At 37.7% G+C, this 22,648-nt stretch overlaps 1 protein-coding gene across 5 annotated transcripts in view; it reads left to right on the top strand.

Moving 5' to 3' along the window:
- DCLK2 (doublecortin like kinase 2) overlaps positions 1-22,648 on the top strand; it is an 87,564-nt gene that overhangs the window by 43,978 nt on the left and 20,938 nt on the right. For 3 of the 5 annotated variants that reach the window (XR_011048361.1, XM_068402800.1, XM_068402802.1), the window contains exons 3-8: positions 1,338-1,440; positions 3,745-3,846; positions 5,185-5,235; positions 8,988-9,082; positions 17,275-17,347; positions 18,309-18,417. Coding sequence is in view for 3 of the 5 variants with exons in the window: in XM_068402800.1 (XP_068258901.1) it covers positions 1,338-1,440; positions 3,745-3,846; positions 5,185-5,235; positions 8,988-9,082; positions 17,275-17,347; positions 18,309-18,417 (533 nt within the window). In the remaining 2 variants the exon portion in view is untranslated. The remainder of the gene's footprint in view (positions 1-1,337; positions 1,441-3,744; positions 3,847-5,184; positions 5,236-8,987; positions 9,083-17,274; positions 17,348-18,308; positions 18,418-22,648) is intronic. The other 2 variants (XR_011048362.1, XM_068402801.1) reach the window with 1 other exon arrangement.

Below are 22,648 nucleotides of genomic sequence, written 5' to 3'. Positions count from 1 at the left end.
AGATTGTCTTTGCAATGGTGAGATAACAATAAAAGGATTTTGGCGATGGCTGGAGTCCTTTGGCTGCAGAACACAGCGACACAAATGCTGGGTACCGCATGCGGCACTGTGGTGAGGATTTTGCTGTAAGGGCACCGGCTGTTATTCCTGGGTTAGCTGCCATGACAACTGCGCTGCTGGTGAATGCCCCGCGTGGGTGTTCTTGCAGAGAGCGGAGGGTCATTGATATTCTGAGTGTTTCTCAGGCTACTGCAGGCAGTAGAGAGCCCTTCCTGTAGTTCTGCCAGTGTTTACTATGATCACAGTGGGTAAAATATGCAAATGGTGTTGGCAGGTATCTGGGAAGGAAAAAAGGCTTGTTTCCCTGAAAGCAGTTTTTTGTTTTACCTCTTTAATTACATGATTTTACCAAATGGTTCTAACTTTTCTTTTCTACATAGCTTTTATTCCCAGACCTCATTTGGGTGTGCAATGGTAAAAAGAATAGGGAAACAATTATACAGTAAAATTTTAATCTGTTTACGTTCAAAAAATAGCTTTCTGTCTGCAGACACTTTTTTTTCTTACAGGGGAGTAGGTTTGGTGGGATTCCTTGTTGTGATCTTTTTGATTTTAATTGTTTTTAAAGCAGACATTTGCTCCTTCACAAGCTGACTTTTATTGACTTTTGAGAAGTGAGTTTTTTTTCATGGTCTTTGGTTTTGTGTTTTTAAAGAATGTCTAAAACATTTTTCCTTCTGATATCCCCATCCTTCTTGAAATACATTGTAACATCATTGCTGGGACAGTTAAGAACAGACAGAGCTGCAAAGGGCATGGAAGGGACTCTATCTTTCTTTTTTTCTTGAACATGGAATACCTTTTCATAAAAGAGGGAATTAAGTTTTTTTAACAGGACATTAAAACATGGCAATTAAATGCCTCAGACCATAAAAAAATAAATTTGTAGATGCAATCATTTTAACTCAACAGATTTCCCCATAAGCAATTAATGTAAGAATAAAAGAAGCTTTGCTATTTGAGTAGTGTTTATAGCTGGTCTTGTCAAAGTCAACAGCATGTGTGTGTAATTACAGGCAAAAATACAGGTGTTAAATGTAAGAGAAAGTGTTTTTGGAGGTGAGGGGCAGTCATATTTTACATTTTTGACCATAAGATTTCCTGCACTACTGGGAGAGCTGAAGTACTTGAGACTGGAGTGTTTCTGTCATTATAAAAGAACCTTATGGTATCACTGTGAAAAGGAAAACACAAACTTATTGTTGCTGACTAACTGAAGATTTAGTATTTGAAAGTACTGCATTTGTTTATTTTGCTTTGTATATTTTGCTGTCAAGGTGACATGCTTGCAGGACTTCTTTGGAGATGATGACGTCTTCATTGCATGTGGGCCTGAGAAATACAGATATGCTCAGGATGACTTCGTGTTGGATCACAGCGGTAAGACTGTACATCCTAAACCCACTGAAACTGTCAACTTCATTGAGAACTCTTCGCATCCCTGCCTCCCCTGTTCAATCCTCAAGAGTTGTGCGATTTAGGAAAATATACATGGGATTATATTTTCCTATGAATTAAAAAATTTTTCCAAACCATCATCTGGACTCTCTAAGTCTGTTAAAATGCACTAACAAACCTGATCTATTTTCTTGGAAAGCAGACCCTGTCCCAAAAGTTACATGGAAAACAGCATTGAACTTTAAAAGGTTCAGTCATGGATCTAAAATCTGTTAAAAACGTTCACTTTTGACATCTGTGACTATAAGATGATGTCCATATTGCTGTCTTCATGAGATTTTTGAAAAATCACATTTGTAACCACACTCATTTCAGGTCTTGAATTGTTCTGGTAGACAATTCACACATTCCAGTCTTGCCTGCTATAGACCAAGTGTTGAGCCTCTTTCTATTGTGAGGTTATAGGGGATGCTGGGTGGGGAAGGAGATGAGACAAACTGGGACTTTGTGCCCGTGCTGTCTCCCATTGACAGGTCATGAATTTAACTTGTTTACGAAAGTTGTTTTTCTATAAAGAGAAAATTTATAATGTAAGTTCAAGGAAAAAGCTCTTTCCTCTACCAGGGAGTTTTAGAATTGGCTTGGAATATCAAATCATATATATGTTGTTTTTTTCTCCGTGTTCATAGAATCATAGAATGGTTTGGGTTGGAAGGAACCATTAAAGGTCATCTAGTCCAACCTTCCTGCAATGAGCAGGGACATCTTCAACTGGATCAGGTTGCTCAGTGCCCCATCCAACCTGACCTTGAATGTTTCCCAGAATGGGGCATCTACAACCTCTCTGGGCAACCTATTCCAGTGTTTCACTACCCTCATTATAAAAAATTTCTTCCTTATATCTGGTCTGACTCTACCCTTTCTTAGTTTAAAACCATTAACCCTTGTCCTATTGCTACAGACCCTACTAGACATGTTTTTTCTGCCTATATATTCAGCTGTAGAATCACCCTGATTTTCTTTTATGAAAAAATTAATCTGTGGTAAAGAAGCTTCAGGTTGTGAATAAGAGGGGTTTTTTTTGTCTTGCTCTCAGGTAACTGAAAGCAAAAGCACCAGCTGTTTTTCTGATATTTACAAATGCCATAATTTCATTACAAAATCTTTAGTTGCATTAAGAAGTATAGGTATATATCTAACCACTGGTCCATACATTTCGATGGATGGAGAATTCCGCTGGCTCCCATTCTGTTGTTACTGCCAGCATGCTACTTTTCCAGAACTGCCTGATTATGTTGATTCAGCTAGTGTGGAGGTGACAAGAAGGGTATGTTTACAAACATAGTTTCAGACTAGCTAAGGTATGATTTTATTCTTATGCAGGAATGGAAGAGCATGGTTGTATTAACTCACACTGCAAATCCCAGTCTGGGCAAAATCATAATTCCCCTTGCAGATTTTAAGGCCGTAAGTTTGCTTTTCGCATTACGCCATGCACAGACTAATTTGCCTTATTTCCTTTCTGAGAACCAAGTGATGGAGGGTTATTTTCTCCCTTTGTCTCTTCAGCTTTGGTGGTCCCTGCTTCCTCTAATAACTCTGGATGTGGCATCATAATGATGGCATTGACATCGTAGTGATGAATACAGAGATAAAATTAGGAGAGAAATTTATATGATTCCATTGGGAGTGATTTGTAGTGGATGCTAACTGTAGGAATTAACATGTTTCCAAAATGTCAATGCATGTATGCCTATTGATTCCTTTCCCGTTTAGGTTGTCCTTTATTTAATGGTAAATGGCAGTAGTCTATTGTCTCAGCCTTTTGGAAACAATAGACTTTTTCACCTCACTAAAAAATGGTCACAACATTAGTTTCTTGCAAAAGAAGGTAAATGGTGCTTGCTGTGCAGTTGCCCTATATGAAGCTGCTATTACAGCGTGTAGGATTTACTGAATTATCAGAAGAACCTTGGCATCAGCTGACTTCTTTACTCTTTCAGCTGTGCATAGGTACAAACTTGAATTATAGTAATAATCCAGCTTCAAGACATGAAGAAATATTACATGCAGAATGTTACATACAGCATTTGAGTAGCTCAAATATGTTTGTATGGCATGTAGGTTAAAGTTCTGAGGTGTTCTTATAAATTTGTTTTATTCAGTTGGGCAAGCATGTTCAGAAAATACTGATGTTCATTTTCTGGATAATAAACAGCAACAGTAGTGTTTGGAGGAAGCCTGTACATTGAACTGTAGTCAAAACTCTATCTGCTTGCTTTGTAGAATGCCGTGTTATGAAGTCCTCTTATTCCCGATCATCTGGCATGAGGCATACTGGGTCCAAAAGTCCAGGACCTTCACGTCGAAGCAAATCACCTGCCTCAGGTACTACTTCTAGGAAAGAACTGAACACGTGAAATACATGAAACTTAGAATTTGTTTAATGAGGTGAAAAACCTGTTGGCTCTGTCTGAAGTACAAGTGCCGTGCTTTGTTTCCTGAGTGAAGAAATGTTTTTTTCAGTTTGTTTCATAGATTTAATATTAATTTATAATAAAATTTGCATTTATTTTTGAATCCTGAGAAGAAACGTGGTTTCTATTTTTTAATAGGCATAAAAAGTTTCAGTTTATGAACACTGGAATAATTTGTGCTAATTGTACGTTTGGGATATGTTTTCAGCATGGCACTTGATTTTCTTGAAGGCTTATTAACTACAGGATGGTTATGTGGTTAAATTCATGTTCATTGAACTAGAGTATACCCTTAAGTGTTTTGAATTTGACAGGTTTCTCCTACATAAGGTAAATATTGTCAGAAATACAGGATTTTGGTGTTTCAAGTAATTTTAGGAGATGTTCTGGAATGTTATTGCCCATTAACAGAGAAAATTTTTCTTCTTCTTGTGCTTCCTGTAATTTTAAAGAAAGGTTCACATTGTGTTTTTGCCAGCAGTTTGGCTGAATGCCATATGTTTTAACCATTGAGACTTTTATACAAATAAATAGAAGGGAGAAACTTGTTTTTTTCCTTTTTTTACCTCTGCATTTAGTTTCTAAATACAATAAAACTTAAGGAATTTTTTCCCTCAGACTGGGAGAAGTAGCCCTGAAATCAAATCATTGAATATGTAAATATACAATGCTCTGTTTTGAATGTAGCAATACATGTAAGCTCCTGTGTGTCTATTCATAAAACTGCAACATATGTTCCGTATTGTCATTTCAATATCAATATTTGTTTTGCTTAATTGATGCTGGTTAAAGTAATTTTATGTCTTTGGGTTCTTGCAAATTGGAATATTTATCATCTGTTTATAAAGGTTGAATATTTAACTGAAAAGCTTCAAAGAAGGATCGCAGTAATAACAAAGACAAATGTAGCATGAAGGGCAAGTTTCACAACTGATCTACGTCTCATGCAATCCTGTTAACTCCAATGAGATCACATGGAATATCTATCAACAGTGAATTTTATGCGAAGTATTTAGAAGTCAGTGCTGTCGTTTCCTTACTTATTTCTACTTGGACATCCCTTTGGTTAGGTTAATTTGAAAAATTTATCCAAAGTGTCTGGTGTTTATCCTTCTATTTACTTGCCATTTTTTCTCATGTAGTCTTTACTTATCTTTATTTACCCTTCTTCCTTTCGTGCATGTTCAGAGCTGTTTAATAACTTCTTTCCTTAATGTCTTTTTCCTTTGTGTCAAATATATGAGTACAGTAAAGAGGGGTGGCCACTACTCCAGTGCTCATTCTTCAGCAAAATCCCCAGGTGAGCCATTACTATTATGGCTGTGTATCACTAGTGTGTCTCTTCCCTTTCCATTTACCTGTATTCTTTTCACTGTATTTGTGAATATTTTCAAGCTTGAAACACACGTTTTGCATTTGGTGAACCAGAGACATAATGGGTGTAGGTTTTTTGTTGAAGTAGTTCATTTGAGTGAAATAATATAAATGATGCTTTATAGTTGTTGGACAGCTGCTCATGGTGTCAAAGTTAAATTTGTAAAGGTATAATTTGACTACAAGTAGAGGAGCATTCTGAAGAGCAATACATTTGTAAGTGTATTCTAAAACATATTATAGTAGAACATTTCAGCCAGTGCAAAAAGACAGGGGTAAGAGTTGCTGAAAAAAGCAGTGCAAAAACATGTGTCATAGTTTTTCATTTTATTTGCAGTTCCTTACCTTCCTTTGTTTTCTTGTGTTATTTCAGCCTAAGCTCTAAAACACCAAGAAACCTCTTTGAACCGTCAGTTCAAAGTGAAAGTAGCTCTACAACAAGTAACGTGCATTTTGATTAGCAGATAAGTAAATTGGACCATACTAGAAGTTAACAGTTTAAAAGGTATTCATAGGCTTTTCAGTTTTCAACATTCCAATATGCTAAAGAATTGTAGCCTGATATGTACTACTTAAAGAACAACAGAGAAGAATTTTTTTTCTCTATATTCAGGCAGCTATACATGTCAAAAAACCCCTCAAAATAACTTATACTTAGAAAATAGATAAGAAAGGTAAGTTTTGCATATACATTAAATAAACAGCAATTCAATAGCAACAGACAAGTTTGTGCCAAAAATGAATACAGATTGCTTGTGTGTTTTTTGAGTAAAAAAAGAAAAAACAGTACTGCTGTCTGAAATAGCAGTGTCAAGGTTTAACCCCCAAAAACAACTAAGCACTACACAGCTGCTCACTCACTCCCCACCCCCAGCAGGATGGGTGAAGAGAATTGGAAGGGTAAAAGTGAGAGAACTTGTGGGTTGAGAGAGGAACAGTTTAATAATTAAAATATAATAATAATAAAAAATTCTAATGAAAAGGAAAATAACAAAGGGAGAGAAATAAACCCCAAGAAAGACAAGTGATGCAAATGAAAACAAATGCTCACCAACAACTGACTGATGCCCAGCCAGTCCTCAAGCAGTGGCTCCCCCGCCAATTCCCTCTAGTTTTATTGCTGAGCATGACATCATATGGTAAGGAATATCCCTTTGGTCAGTTGGGGTCAGCTGTCCCATCTGTCTCCCCTCCTAACTTCTTGTGCATCCCCAGCCTACTCACTGGCTGAGCAGTGTTAGGAGAAGAAAAGTCCTTGACTCTGTGTAAGCACTGCTCAGCCATAACAAAAACATCCCTGTATTATCAACACTGTTTCCAGCACAAATCCAAAACACAGCCCCATACTACCTACTATGAAGAAAATTAACTTTACCCCAGCCAAAACCAGCACAAGCAGTTGGCTGACTCCCTATAGATGTAAAATTTTTACATCTACAGAGGGCCAATTCCAGCTTTTACTATTGTTGCAGTTGTGTACCAGCTCGCATGCAGTGGATCTCAGAAGACATTGGCAAAGTTGTATCTCCAGACAGCCCTTTAAAATAGGATCCTCAGAAGAACGTACCATGTGTTGTAGAATCATAGTAGGACAAAAGTTGGAAGGCACCTCTGGATGTCATTTAGTCACACCCTTGGCCCAGAACACCACCCTTGTCTGCCAAGCATATCTAACATATTAGCAAAGAGCTAGAGTACTGTCGGTGTAGGCTGGGATGTTCTTCCTTAGACAGTTATGAGAGGGAAGAAGATTATGTTAACTATCCAGTTTCACAGGTACAGTTTAGTGGTTCTGTCAATGCTTAAAAGGATGGTAGTGACTTAGAGACAGATAAGGGATGTCTTATAGCGTAGACCTCAATGGTCGTGTTCAGGAAATGGTGACCTTTCTGTGAGCTGTATAAAAAGAATTTGTGAATAAACAAAAATTTTTTCCTCATGTAGTAGGAGTTGGTCATTTGGAAGCAAATTCTTCTACTCAGTATCTCATTTTTGGTTATGAACTTTACAGCTCAGTATTTTTTCTAATGGCTAGAGCAAATTGTATCTGCGAGAAGCAGAAAACAGTAAGATAGCATTCACTAGCTTTTTCATCATCATACTTGCAAATTCTTTATAAAACAAGGATGCATTGATACGCTGGGTTTCAAGAAGGTTATCTAAAACAAAGTGATGAAAAGAAGGCTGCAGGAGAGACATATAATCCTAAATATTTTTAGCTTCTTAAAAAAACACTTAAATAATTTGCCTATTGTTCTTAAAGGCAACCCTTGTTAAAGTCAAGACAAAAATATCCTAAACATACTGAATACTTTTAGTAGAAAAGACTAAGCTCTTAGTCCTGTAACAGATCTGGGAATGTAAATCCAGGTTATCAGACTTCAAGATAGACTTATTCTGTAGCTAAATGTTAATTATTTATATCTTAACATCACACAGCAGAGAAAGAAATTTTTGTGACAAACAGGGAGTTGTGGAAGTTGCAGTGCAGTCAGCCTGACCTACTGGCAGATGAACCATCCAGGCTGTAAAAATAGGATTTAGAAGGCATCTTCAGCACTCAGAAAATGTTAGGGTACTAGGTTAATAGACACTTGTAAAATAAATCTGATAGTGCTCGTTAAGAAGTGGTGCGTAACCCAGGACAGACCTCTGAACGTGTAAAGAATATGTGCATGTGTAAGTGTTATTTACTTTGAAGCTAAGGTTCTGTTTGCCAGGGTTGTTTTTTCTTTCTGAAAAAATAATTCTTCACCATGAATCAGCTATGAAACCTTTTTTAGCTCTTAGATTTCTGCCTAGTATTTTCCTCTCCCAAGAAAAATAAGGTTCAGCTAGAGAGGAAATAATGTCGCATCATATAACGTTGCATCGTACTTGTGTATGATGAACTGTGTGCTATTCTGTCTGCATAATGAAATTCATCAGTTTGCTTTTTTTAGAAAAATACAAGCACTGACGTAAGTTATATTCAAGTCACTAGAGATATAACAGATGTTGTATCAGGCCTTTCTGGAAAACTGGACTTAAAATGAATGAACTCTTGCAGTCAAGAGGAAGGATATTGTATGTTTTTACAGACACTTGAACTTCTTGGAAGTTCAGAAATAACCTACTAGCTTTTACCTTGTTGGGTTTTTTTTCCCCTAAATCAATATTTTTCTGAACTACTGCTTAAGTTCTTTATCATCCAAACAGCTCATACTTCTTGTTTGTGTTGTACAACTTGTGTTCTGTGAAACATTCTACCTAGAAAATAAGGCATTGATCCAAAAAGGAGAGATGGAGGGTCAAATGTCTTTATGAACACTTTCTCTCTCCATATTTTATTGCACGATATCACGATAGATGATATAATTTAAAAAGGCTGTGGCTATTATTTGCCTGAAGCTCTTGCACTGGCAAAGGACAGAATAGACCTTTTCAGTCTCTAGAATGACAATGCAATATTTGTGTGTCTTCTTGATCCTATATCCAGCCATGTGAGTTTTGGGGGTGCAGTTGTGTGGCATGCAAGCGCATAATTTATTCCTAAATGCTGAGGAGCCTGTTTTGGTCTTTGTATGCAGACTTGAGTGATAACTTGTCAGAGACATATGTTATGTTTAAAAGCAAGTTAGAGTTTTTGACTTTTATTCATCTTTTCTTTCATTTGTTTGCTTTTATTTCTTTGGCCAGTTAATGGAACCCCAAGCAGTCAATTATCCACCCCAAAATCTACAAAGTCCTCCAGTTCTTCCCCAACAAGCCCAGGCAGCTTTCGTGGACTCAAGGTAAGTGCAAGAACTATCAAAACCCCTGAATTCCATTATTGATTGAATGGTGTATTACAGTGATACTGAAGAAGAAAAAAAGAAAAAGAAAAAAAAAAGAGTTCTAATTCTATAAGGTAGCCTTGTTAGTATGATTTTTGAGTTGAAGTAGAGAAGAGATCTTGAAGTAAGATTTTTGTGTTTTGTCTTTGGTTGGAACTCTCAGCTTAGGAAAGGCGGAAGGTGATGGTGGCTTGAATATGCCAATTTGCCCTCCAAATTTTCTGTTGTTTCATGAACTGCAGAACCCCCCCAAGTAATTTATATTCCCTCAGCCTATATAAATCTGATATCCTCTTTTGGATACCTTATAGTCTTGCAGCATTGCCCAGAATTTCATCTGAAGTACCCTTCTTCATCTGTGGCACACAATTTCACCTCTTAATGCAGTCTCCTGCCTGAAAGGTGTGAGGGGTTCCTTTGGGAGCAGCCTGGTGTCTGGCAGATTTTCCTCTGTGTTGCACCAAGAGAATTCTTTTCCTCTCTCACTTAAAAATTGGTAGCATTTACAGTTCTTAGAGGCTGCTCTGTGCCTTTTGCTTGGTAAAACAAAAGGAACAGTCTGGAGCGCAGCTGAGCATCTTACTGCTGCATTTGTGCAGCTGTCCTTTCAAGGAGAATTTTCTTACGAAATCATCAGTTGCAGCCTTTCTGGAAGCACACTGGATGGTTTGCACTGATTATTCTGATCAGTAGCTCCCATTGGTGAACACAACGGTTGTGAAGAGGCTGCATAATTCTGTGGAAAACTGTTTTCTCAATTAAGAGACTGGCTAAAGGACGTGATTTGAATAGTGTTTCGGTTTGGGTTTTGACGTGTTAATTGTTATCAAGCCTTTGTCTGTTTTGCAAGAAGTATGGCACTGGTTTCTGCCAGGCTTCTGTGATAATTCTGAGAAAAGATTTTTATTTATTTGTTTAATTCTAATATCTTCTTAGCTGTTTGATTCATTGAGGCAATTTAGTGTTGATCTCTGCCTTTATGTTGTTGAGCTGTACCATCCCATAGCTTCTCTTTGTCCAAAGCAACATAGATTAGCCTTTCCCCTAGAAAGCATTTTCAAAAGCTTTAATAGTTCTGACATTGAAAACTAGAATTGTGTGTCTGAAAATTTGTCTGGACAGCTCTGCTGTAGAACTTACAGTAGGGGACACCAAAATCATTGGACTTGAGGCTCTCAGCTGGTCTGCACTATATTTAACAAATGCTCCTTTGTCTTTCCTTAATGAAATGACAAGTTTAGAAACTAGATAATTTGGTTCATTTTTTTTCCTGCTCTGTCCTGTCTGCTTTTAGCCAATTAAAGCTCCATTAAGATGGAGATAATTCTGATAGTAACAAGCAACTTTCAGTAGTAAAGTGGACATGTCCTCTTTCCCCTTCACTGTCAATTTGACTGAAGTAGACTGTTGTACTTTTTCATTTTGGAATTTAATTGATGCAAGATACTAATGGGCTTTTGTGTCAAATAATTCATCCCTATATGACCAAAGAAAAGAGCAAAACCAAATTAATCATCTCAGACCTGATGTGTTACTGAAGTAGTGAGTACCTCTTGTTTTATCCCATTAGGATGCATCTGTTCAGTAGGAGGATCCCAGCTGTGCTCCTGAGACTAAAGATAGGGAAAGTTATCTGGTGAATCTTAGGATAAATTCCAAAAGGATCAAGTGCACTGTGCAGTGACCCTTGTTTCTTGATTATGTTCTAGTAGTAATGACTGTTTTGGTGAAGTATCAACATAAAATCGGTAACAGGGAGGCATGGTTTTATGCAAAAACAGATTCTTTTAAGAAACCCATTATTATTTCTGTAGGATTGATCTTGGCCAGTCTGATGAGGAAAACAGAGGGAAAGCAGGGACCAATTTTATTATTTTGAGATTACTGCTTTTCCCTATTGTTAAATAATTCTTTGTTGCTAAGACTGCATCGCTGTGCAGCCAAGTAGTCTGGCTTCCTGCACTTATATAAAGAACGTGCCATGACTACAGCTGAATGGAAATGTAGATATAAATACCACATCAGACAGTGAAAGAATAAAGTATATTTCTGGGTTTTCTGGCTTTGGAAATGCAATATTTTGGCTGATTTGTTGTGTAGAAATCATGTATGTTTATTTTTGTAGAACATGAGACAGCAACACTTAATAATGGTTTTATATGAACTTGGGGCAGCAGAAAAAGGGAACAAATCAGGGCTGATGTTTCTATTTCCTGTAAAGAGCAGGCCATCGGAGCAGCTGCACATGAACTGTACGTTAAAAACTGTGTTGTTTGGAAAGCCAAAGCAAAATAAAGTATTTGACTATGGATTAGAACCTGGCTAAGCTTTTTGAAGTTTGACGATCAATGTAGAGCTTAGGTGATAATGCTAGTCATCAAGGCAGTAAGCTTGCAAAAGATACTGATTGCAACAGCAATTTTTTCTTAGTGTCAGACATTAAGTCTTACATCATATTCTCTGAATGTCACTTTTCCTTTAAACTGAAATCTCTTCAGTCCCCAAGGATTCCTTCTGCTTCACAACACTTTATAAGCAGAAGTGGTACGCTCAGGCACAGAAAACTGCTTGCAGGAAACACTCCTCATGAACAACTTATCTTTAAAGAGAAGGCCTTTCCTTCTGTCCTTTTTAGCCCTTGCAACCAGAGTGCCCTTGTGGTTTTAATTGCTCAGTACATACAGTAAGCCAGTTTGCTGTCCAACATCCCAGTCTTGCAGAAGTGTTTTAAAAAAATTGTACTGGAGTCTGAGATTATATTGCAGGAAGGAATTTATGCTATGGGTTAAAAATAGTAAACACTACAGAATTTTCCCACAACCCCAAATAAATGCCTTTACTGACAAATGTGGATACTGTGCACCCAAGTGTATGCCACTATGTGTTCTTATTAAAGTTGTTTATTTTTAATGTCACAATTTTAGCCTGTAACTAAGCATTTCACTTTGCAGAGGGTTTGTTTCAAGGTAAAGATTTAGATATAAAAGTTAACAAGTATGGGCATGAAGTAAATGACTACTCTCTATGATATTCTTTTTTGAGCAAATGTGCCAAGTTTCTTATTTTTGTATTAACTTTTCCATGGAGATTAAAACTAGTGCATGGATTAAGAAATAACGGTAATAGTGCATTAGGTGGCACAGGACAACTGACCGAGGGGAGTCTTTTTGCTGTCCTGTAGGCAGGTGACAATTGAAAGGTTTAACCTTTTTGTTTGGTTTTAAGTGTGCATTTATAGATACCCAGGTATGCAATGCTGTTAGGGGTACTTTGAGTCTTGGCTCTTCCAGTACATCTGTTACTATGCATGCTTTTACCATAAAAATCACCCAGAGACTAGATTAAATATGAGATTTTGGAAAGTGGTGTTGTAACTTCCTTATGCTTACTTGGTTGTGTTTTATTGTCCCCTCTTGAACTTAAGTACCACAAAGTCTTGTCATCTTTTTGAAAAGAAAATAAAATTGTATGAACAAAGAAGCTTTAGAGTTGAGGCCTTTCTTAGAATCCCAATTATGCTAAATAGCATTGTGTTTGAATTTGTCTCAGAATTACTTTTTCAATTGATTGACCGAATGACCAAAGTGAAAGGGCATTAAAACCTGATCCAACAGATAACTTAAGTACTTGCTTAACTTTAAGCTATTGAGTATTCCCTTTTACTTCAATGAGAATGTTAATGTACTTAAACATGTGCTTAAGTGATTTCAAGGATTAGTGCCTATCTTCATCAAGGTTTTAATCTCTTCAGTTTTGTACACGTGCTTCTGTTAGCAGTTACATGTTAAGAATATTTACATGCAATTATCCAACCTAGTGACACAGGTGCAATAGCAGTTCTTAGAGGAATTCTTTAACTGCTGCCTTTGTTGAATTTACAGTTCAGCATCTTTCTTGCTCATACAGTGGATAGAACGTGTTGGCTAATTTGTGCATGTAGGGAAACTGAGGTATTGCACTTAGTGTCACGTCCATTCACCGTTGTCATCAGTTTGCTAAAGGCTTTACATACTGTGATGCAACTCAAAATCTCTTTAGAAAAAGGGTAAATCTTTATGTGGTTCTTCAGTGTTTCCAGAGCAGTGCAACAAAATGCATGACATTATATATATACACTATACCATGTATGCTCAAATTAATGGTAGCAAAATCACTACTTTCTAATTGGCTATTGTACTGTTACAAGCAGCTTCTCAGTATAGTTGGGTTACTAGCAGTGTTTAAGTATCGCTTAAGGTACTTAAACATTTAGTGCATCTTAGACATACTATGAAGAAGTTGAGCAACCATAGGAAGTTACCTGGGATTACTTTCTTATGTCCCTGCACATTTCTGTTTTAAATACAAGCACTATGTTTACATTTTTTTCAGGGATGTGGTAGCATTTTGACTCAAAAGATTGATTAAAAATCTTTGCTACTGGACCAGTAGATGTAGCTTGATTAGAATGACTGTCAAGCTGCTGCTTTTTCATTCCCAGACCACTGACTTATGCTCTGATCCAGTCTTTAAGGGAATCCTCTGTGTGTGTGATCCTTGCACATCACCTTACATTTGCATACCCATTTCAGTTCATGCTCTTGGATTCTGTCATGGTTTAAAGGTTGTTACGTCTTTTGTTTGATTTTTTGGGGTTTTTTTGTGCTTTCAATTTCTTATCATTAACTTAAAAGTAGAAAACCTGATACACACAGTGTCTGGCAGGATGCAGCTATCTGGCACATTATTCATTGGATAATTCAGATAGTAAAAATCCTACAGTGCAAAGTATAAAATAGAGTTTTTAATGGGTTGGATATTAGTAGTGGTGAAAGGAAGAATACTAAATACCTCTTCCTTAGTATTATGTTGAGGTGTAATAAGCACATTGGGTACTAATAAGCTCATGGGTATGACAGATCTAATGTGAGTGTTTCTCACAAAACCATGTGTCGTTGATAAAGCTGGCAACTTAAGTAATAGTCAGTCTGTATAATAATAATATAAGATATAAGTCTGTATAAGATAATGTAAAATATAGAGAAATGTGCTTAGATATTTTTGTGAACCTAGAAAAAATGGTTATTGCACAGAAAAGAATTCAGCATGTGAAAAAAACAAAACAGTTGGGCAGGGCTTTTTTTAGCTCAGTACCTTTTGTAACTTTTTACAGTGTCTTTAATTAATCTGTAAAATGATATGCAACTAGTTTTGAGAATTGTGTGTTCACCAAGATATTCTCAGTATCTCTAATAACTATGTTGTATTGTGCATTTGGCTCTGGGTGTGCTGTTGAAACACAAATTACCTGCAGAGAGACAGCTTGAGGAAAGTAAAAGCAATAATTGTTATATTTCGTATTGCATAATGTTTAAATGCAATAGGAGTGACTGTCGGTATAAGGTGTTCTTGGCCAGCAGCATCCACATTCTGAGGTGATTGTTTTATTTGAAGGGCTGGATAGCCATTGCTGCTCTAAATTACTCTGTGAGCATTTACAAACAAAGAATCAAATTCTGCCTCAGGTCTGAGTTTTCCTAGGACTTGCATGTGTATGTGAGAGGGTGGATTTAAGACCTGTGCACTCTGAATGTATCAGGTTTGAGGGGAACAGTATTGGAAGAGAGCAGTAGCGCTGTGTGGACTAGAATACAGGAGGAGGAATTGTAGCAAAACCTTTCTGTGGTGTGATTGTAGGTGCCATCCATATTCACTAGTGTAGTGTCAAAGCAACATACATCTTTTTCTCTTCTTCTTGCTGCTTCAGGAATGGCTAGTGAACCAGTCAAGTCTACTTGCACATCCAAAATCTTTACTTCACCTTCAAAATACCTGCAGCTTTTGGGGTACCAACAGTACAAGATATTCTAAGTATTACATGTCACTGGGTAGTTAAATGGTTAGAAAATTACTCTAATAATAAAAATCACTTTATTCTGTGTCACTTATTGTAAATTCCTACATCCTCCCCACCTCTTCTGGCTATTCAGGCACCTCGCAGACATCTTAAGAGTTTATTTCTACTGTGCTCTGACACAGTGGGGAAAGACTAGACTGATTTTGCTGCTCAGGAACTGAGACACAGACCTAAGCACACAAATTACAGGCAATCTCTATTGCAGAGTGAGTTCGGCCTCGTGTCTAGAGCCGTATGAAGCAAATTAGTGGCAGAGCTAACATTAAACCTGCCATTTCAGATTCTGATCTAGCACCTCAGCCACACAGCAGGATTAGATTTTTTTCTTTCCTTTTTGTATTCCTTTTAGCTTTTTTTTCCTGTTGCTGTTTGCTTCCTTCTATGCCCAGTCATGCTCTGACCTGATTACAAGGATGAAGGCATTTGGAAATGTGGGCTACATATTCCCATGTAATGTCACTCACTGAAAACCCAAAGTAGTTTACTAATATTTTTGGCTGATGACTAATATTTTGCAGTGATCTGTTATGTCTGCCTCATGCTTGAAGAAAATGTAACTGACTGGTTAAGAGACTGACTCATGATTTTGTACAAATGTCATTTAACCCAAATGTCCTTGTTCCTGATCCTTGTTAAATAAATAGATAACTCAGAAAAGCAGCAGCATTAATGTAGCCTGGTTTCAGGTTATTAGCAAGGAGCAGAGCAGTAGCTGACTGGCTGCTGTTTGATGCTACTTCTATGCCAAATGCTAGTAAGCATCATTGTTTTAGAGGCTCTGCAAAATTAAGTTGTACAGTTTCTAGTTACTGTACCTTTAGCTGATTTGGCAGCTCAGCTGCCACTAGAAACTTAAGCATTCATTAGCATTTCATGAGCCTTTGGACAATATCCCTATCTGTCAGTTCAGTTCTTTCATTGACAATAGTGTTAATGATTTAAAATATTCAGCAGTGTAACCAGACAATGTCAGCTAAACCAGAAAATGCTGCATTTGCATTCCTGGTGTCCTGCAAAGCCATTTCAACAGACACTGAGCTTAAGGCAGAGAAGCATTTTAATCCTTTATGTGGTGAGTGGTGAGAACTACTATAATAGCCCATGAAGAAAACAAGATACGGAACTTCACAGAACAGCAAGAAATGTAGAGGGCGGAGAATGAGCTAAAATATATTTTAATTTCATAGAGCATCCCTATACTTAACTGTAATGGGAGAGCTTATAAGACAGTGCTGCATAGAACACACCCAATACATTTTACTATTTATGGCATTCATTCCTATGCCTCCATCACAAATAAAAGTTGGTTGTTCTTTATGTCCCTGGACAGTATGACAGAATGACTTTAAGTAGAATTGTGAAGATTCAGATCGAGTACCAATTAAGTTGTTAGTGCAGCAAAAGTAGTTTTCTTCAGCCTTCATCCTTCAAAATCATTTAGATATTTGGTTTTTACACAGTGTCACAGTTACTAAAACTGGATCTATGTCTGGATGCATATCAGTCATCTACCTTGAAATGCTTGTAGATGTCATAAGTCTTCACATCCATAATAACCTAAAATACAGACCGCTAGATTACCAAGCAGATCTGACTATAGTAGGTGTACCCAGCCACCTATACCAAAATTCTCTTCTTTAAATGAAAACTAGTAGGGCAATGCAAGCATTTCTACATTACCTTCCTAGCATGCTTCAATGCTAATCTAAAGAGAGCATATATCGACAGAGTTCAGTTAGGGAAACTTCAGACAGTACCAGCTATGAAGAGATGTGTTAGACTACAGCATGAGAGCATGTGCTTGCTGCACTGGCCACTGAACAGTTGTCTGGAGATGGCTATCTCTGGCTTACGTGAAAATGTACTCAGAGGGTGTTGTAATGACCTTGTTGTGTAGAATGAGAAGGGAACATTGCCTCCACACACGCTGTCTCTGTAGTGTTTAGATGGAACTTGGTGCAGCTGGAGGGAATTTTCTTTGCTGTTTACTGAAATCCGTTCAACTACTTGTCTAAATAGGAATATCAGGGCTGAATCAAAACTGGTGCAAGTGACAATGATGTATTATAATAATGATGATGAACTGTGAGAAAGCAAGAATAAAAATAAGATGGGAGTAGAAAAGTAAACTGATTATGTATAGGTGTTTTTAGGGTGGGTTTTTTTAATTTTGCTGTCTGGTTTTTGTCTGGCTCTTTCTTGTGATTACTTACTATTACCATCAGAAATAATAAGTTCTTATGTACTTCCATAGATCCCTCCACATGGTGGATCTTCTTCCAATGTGAATGGTGTGCCTGAATCACTCCATTGCCAGAGTCCTGAAGGTAGGACACCAATAATTGCTAACAATTCTTGCAAAAATTTTGTTGTACGTGACAGCTGGTTTAGCATTTTCAGATGGTTTCTGATGACTCCATTTTTTGTTCTGAGATGTTTGATACTTTGTTGACAACCTTATCTTGGAAAAATTGTTATCACATTTTCTACATCAAGGCAGTAAAGCTAGGAAATAAGTTTTGTTCTTTTTTTGTCAAGTTGTAGCATATTAGTGGACCCTGTTCTTCAATAGTCACTATTTGGAATTTGAGTGATTTTGAACATGACCTGCAGAGTATCACCAGAAATGTGTTTGTGGCTGGATTGAAAGTGGAGCCCTCCTCAAAACAGCACATTGTGCTTCAGGTAGAACCACTAGCCCATCAACTGACCTTAGCTAAACTTAACCTTTCATTCCTTAGCTCTTTAAAGCAATGTTATTTTTTTAATTATTTTTAAATTTCATTTTAGAGTCAAATTTTAATTAAAAATACTGAAATAAGCACCTATCAAACTTATTTGCATTTTGGATGTTTCAGCAGCAGCTAAGGGAACTTAAAGGAATTCAGCAGATAAAACTTTTGGTTCTTTTACACACATTGTAGATGAACCTTATTTTCATTTTTACTTTGAGTATGCAAAAAGATACTTCAAAAAACTTATTTTGAGTTCAGAAAATATTTAGACTAAGGACTTCTAGCTGCATTTGTTACTTTTGGAATATGTCCACACAAAAACATAGTAATATTTGATTTGTGTGTTAAAAGGTCAAACAACTCTGATTAGTCTTATCTTGTTCTTTCTTATGTTTGAGATAAAAACAAGGGTATAAGCTGTGAAGAAAACAGCTTACTTGTAAGTTTTGTTTTGCATTTGTGACTGTTCTGTATCTGTGGAACCCACTGGGGATGTATTACATCCTGCTGATGCTTCTCTTCAGCTTGCGTTATTGACCTTGCTTTTTTGCAGGTGTGAATGGAAACAAGTGCTCAGGGTCATCTGCCATTCTTGAGAAGTATAAAGTGGGGAAGGTGATTGGTGATGGCAATTTTGCTGTTGTGAAGGAGTGCATAGAACGGTGAGCAAGGAAACTGTTCAGTACTGCTGTTTATTTTACTGGATAAAGCCCTGTGCATTAGCATAATTTCATAGCAAATGTGATGAGATGAAAGCAAAGAGCAGCTGCAAAGATGTGCCCACACTTCAGGAGAACTAGGCATAGCAAAACACACAGAGCTTCCTATGTATTACTCCAGCAAAGGGATATGAGAGCAGCAGAGGAACATGGCTTTTTATCCCAAAAACTAAAGGAGGTATCACCTTCCAATGGAGGCTCTTAAGGAAACCCCACAGATCTTCAAGAAATCCCCTCACACTACAGACTGTTGTGGATGGCAGGAAATTGTGGTATCTGAACAGTCTTTGAGAGACCCCCCTTCTGCCTCAGCAATTCTGCTGCTATAGTATCCCTACTGCCTGCTGCTTAAATGATTTTTCACAGCTTTCAGTATGTTGTGGGCAAAGTATTCTTAAAGGCATGCAGTTGGTGGCTATTAGGCTGTGCTACTGATTCCCTTGTGCTTACTTCCGCGAGTTAGTGCGGTGAGTAGCAAGAGACTTTTCAAATCAACCCTTCAATATTCCAGACTCTGAAATATTCTTGTGCCTGATTTCCCATGGGGTAGACAGGATACCTTTACAGACCTGTGCTGTGTTACTGCTCTTCCTTTGCAAGCTTTGTGTCACACTTTGCTGCTAGTGCAAACATAACAGATGATTTGCCTGTCACTTTCTCAGTGTGTTTTTTAGAACCACCTTCTGCTATCTTCATCAATCTGAGAGTTATGTCAGCTTCTTAAATATTGTGAGGAATCTCCAACTTGTACGCCAATATTGGGCAAATTCAGCAAATGTCTGTAAAAACCATACAAGTTACAGACACAGTTGCTATTATTTGATCGTCATCTGCTGGCTTTATTTAGATGAAAAGAAAGATAATTATGAATAGAAACATCTCATTCCAGTCTTAGCAGATCATAGATGCACAGACAGATACTTTTGCTGAGTCATGCAAATGGGCCAAAACGGTTGGGTACTGAGGCTGAACCTGGGGCCTCTTCTACTGAAACACAGGTGAATGGATCTTACAATCCATAACTTTCTGCAGCCATTATTGCTTTTTCTCAAGAGAATTGTTTCTTCATACTGTATCTGGATTATTTCTCTCCGTTACTGAGAATAATATTGGCAGGTGGTATTTAACACAATGTCCAATACTCCCTTCTGGTTTATAGTAGCAAATGACAATTGTTATTTTTAATACTTTTTTGAGAAAGTGATGTACAAACTGCAACGTTTATAGAGGACTAAAGACTGAGGTGGCAGCTCCTGGAGATACTAGCTGAGTACAGTGCTGATAAAGAAAAAAATGGCTAAATGTGATCTGAATATGCTACAATTACTGCTCCAGAAAAGTTCCTGTTGCATGTGCAGGTTTAAGATAATGCTTCTCATCAGTGTTAACATCTAGACTCCAAGGTCTTGATTTTTTTTTTCTTTTTGAACATTTTCTACCAACAAACTCTGGTTCCTGAGAAGCATTACCACATCAGTGTGTAATCATGTCCCTACTGCTTTAAACACTGCAGGTCTGTTACTAAAACGGTCAGAAGACAGTATAGCCAGCTGAGCTGCAACTGGATGTCTGTCCACTTCATTTTGCAAGAAGCTATACATAAGAGGCTTGAGTGAAACTGAGTAGAATGGAATAGAATATTTCTGTTGGAAGGGACCTACAATGATCATCTAGGCCAACTCTCTGACCACTTCAGGGCTGACCAAAAGTTAAAGCATGTTATTAAGGGCATTGTCCAAACACCTCTTAAGCACTCTCAGGCTTGAGGCATCGAACACCTCTCTGGGAAGCCTGTGCCAGTGTTTGACCACACTCTCGGTAAAGAAATGCTTCCTAATGTCCAGTCTAAACCTCCCCTGGCACAGCTTTGAACCATTCCCACGTGTCCTATCCCTGGATACCAGGGAGAAGACAGGCACCTCCCTCTACACTTTCCCTCTTCAGGAAGCTGTAGAGAGCAATGGGGTCGCCCCTCAGCCTCCTTTTCTCCAAACTAGACAAGCCCAAAGTCCTTAGCCACTCCTCATAGGACATACCTTTGAGCCCTTTCACCAGCCTTGTTGCCCTCTGGACACATTCAAGGGCCTTAACATCCTTCTTAAATTGTGGGACCCAGAACTGTACACAAGTACAGTTGTACTTGTGTCAAGATGACGCCACACCAACGCTGTGGATAATCTCCTCTTTTGACTGGCTGGTTATACTGTGTTTGATGCACCCCAGGATACGGTTTGCCCTCTTCGCTGCCCGGGCACACTGCTGCCTCGTATTGAGCTTGCTGTCGACCAGCACCCGCAGATCCCTTTCTGCAGGGCTGCTCTCCAGCCACTCCTCTCCCAATTTACACTTGTGCCCGGCATTACTCCCTACTAGGTGCAGAATCTTGCATTTCAACTTGTTAAATTTCATCCCATTAATCATAGCCTAATGCTCCAATCTATCTAGATCCCTCTGCAAGGCCTCTTGTCCCTCAAAAGAATCAACAACACCTCCCAGTTTGGTATCATCAGCAAACTTGCTAATGGTGCATTCAACTCCTGCATCCAGATTGTTGATAAATACATTGAACAGGACTGGCCCTAGAATTGAACCCTGAGGAACACCGCTGGTGACTGGTCGCCAGCCAGATGTAGCCCTGCTAGCTTGCACCCAAAGACACGTTTTCCCCATCGGGACAGGTGGATCCCATCAGGCCCCAGCATACCTTGTCTCTCGAAGGCTCTTCCATGGCTTAAAAACCCAAAGTTTTGGCACAGGCGTCAAATGAATGATGTTTCACAGTGTTTTCCCGTGCACCCTAAAACAGGCCACACTTCCTTTGTTATCTATAGAGTGAACAACATTCATGAAAGATAGCAGGTTAAAAGCATGAGATAACATAATTTATTATTTTCAGGAATATCAGCTGTGCATTTTGGAAATCACTTAAGTTGCACTGAAAATGGGACAAGGGCTGCTAAGTCATTTGGGTTTCAAAACATCATCTGTGCTATTTGGAATGAGGGGACTGGACTAGAAAAACAACTTTCCAATTATTTAAAAAAAAGAAAAGGCAAAATTAAACTTAAAAATCTGGTTTTCTATGTGATCCAATCTTTATATTTAGTGAAGCACTATTAAATGAATTTTACATAAAATAAATATACAACAATATTTGCTAATAATAACAATGTGAGAGGAAATGCCAACTGTAAATGCTTATCTTTAATTCCTTAATTAATTCCTATTAATTATTATACTTCATTTCTAATAGTGTTGTGCTTAGAAGCCTTAGTTGTGGAGCCAGGATCCTATTATACCAGCTGTTCTACAAAAAGAATAAGATGGTCTCTTTTGTAAAGGGTGCCTATATGTCTGTATATAAAGACATGAGTCAACAGATGGACACTGGCAGCTAGAGAGAAGACTACCAGAAACCTGTCAGACAGTACTGGTGTAGGATAGGCAGTGGTATTTGCACACAAATTACGTGGATGGTATCCAGGGTTTTTTCTTAGGTGCTATAGTAAAGGACGTTTGCAGGAGGGATTTGAATTGGTTGATGAATTGGCTTTGTGAATGTTAACTCCTCTTTCTACACAGCATAAGTGCCAAAGGTTTACTAAGTGGGTTTTGCTGATCAGGTGTTTGCAGGCTTTCAGATAATGCACTTAATTTAGTATAATGCATAAATTGTGATTCTGAATTACATGCTGTATTCATAGTAGATTTTACATCAGGTCTATAATATAAGAGGATGGCATTTCACAGATACCATTTAGATAACACTTATATCTAAAGACCAGATCAGGTTGTAACTATGACAACCTCACAGATACAGCTGCACTTTCAGAGCAGAGATTCTCTACTGCATTTTTTCAATAATGGATAAATTGAATGTGAGACATCAATCCAGTTCCTTTTTTTTTTTGTAACGTACTAATTTTGACTAGTTGTATCTAATGCCAAAAGTATAGTGAAAATTAACCTGGAAGTTTAAAAACATGCCTGACTTTTGCTTTTGTAACTGCCTCCAGTGTTTTTTACCATACATGCTAGTGGTGTTCTGATGCACACTGGAGTCTGTAGGTACTGACACAACACAAAATAGTAGCAACAGGGTCTTATGGCATTTTCTTGTGATTTTTAATTCATCATTAATATAAGTAGTAATGTCGTCTTTTTTTTTTTTTTT

This window comes from Nyctibius grandis, chromosome 6 (genome assembly GCF_013368605.1).
Source record: "Nyctibius grandis isolate bNycGra1 chromosome 6, bNycGra1.pri, whole genome shotgun sequence".
NCBI classification, from domain to species: Eukaryota; Metazoa; Chordata; class Aves; order Nyctibiiformes; family Nyctibiidae; genus Nyctibius; species Nyctibius grandis.
The sequence above is the reverse complement of the archived record's forward strand: the minus strand, read 5'-3'. Positions and strand labels throughout refer to the sequence as shown.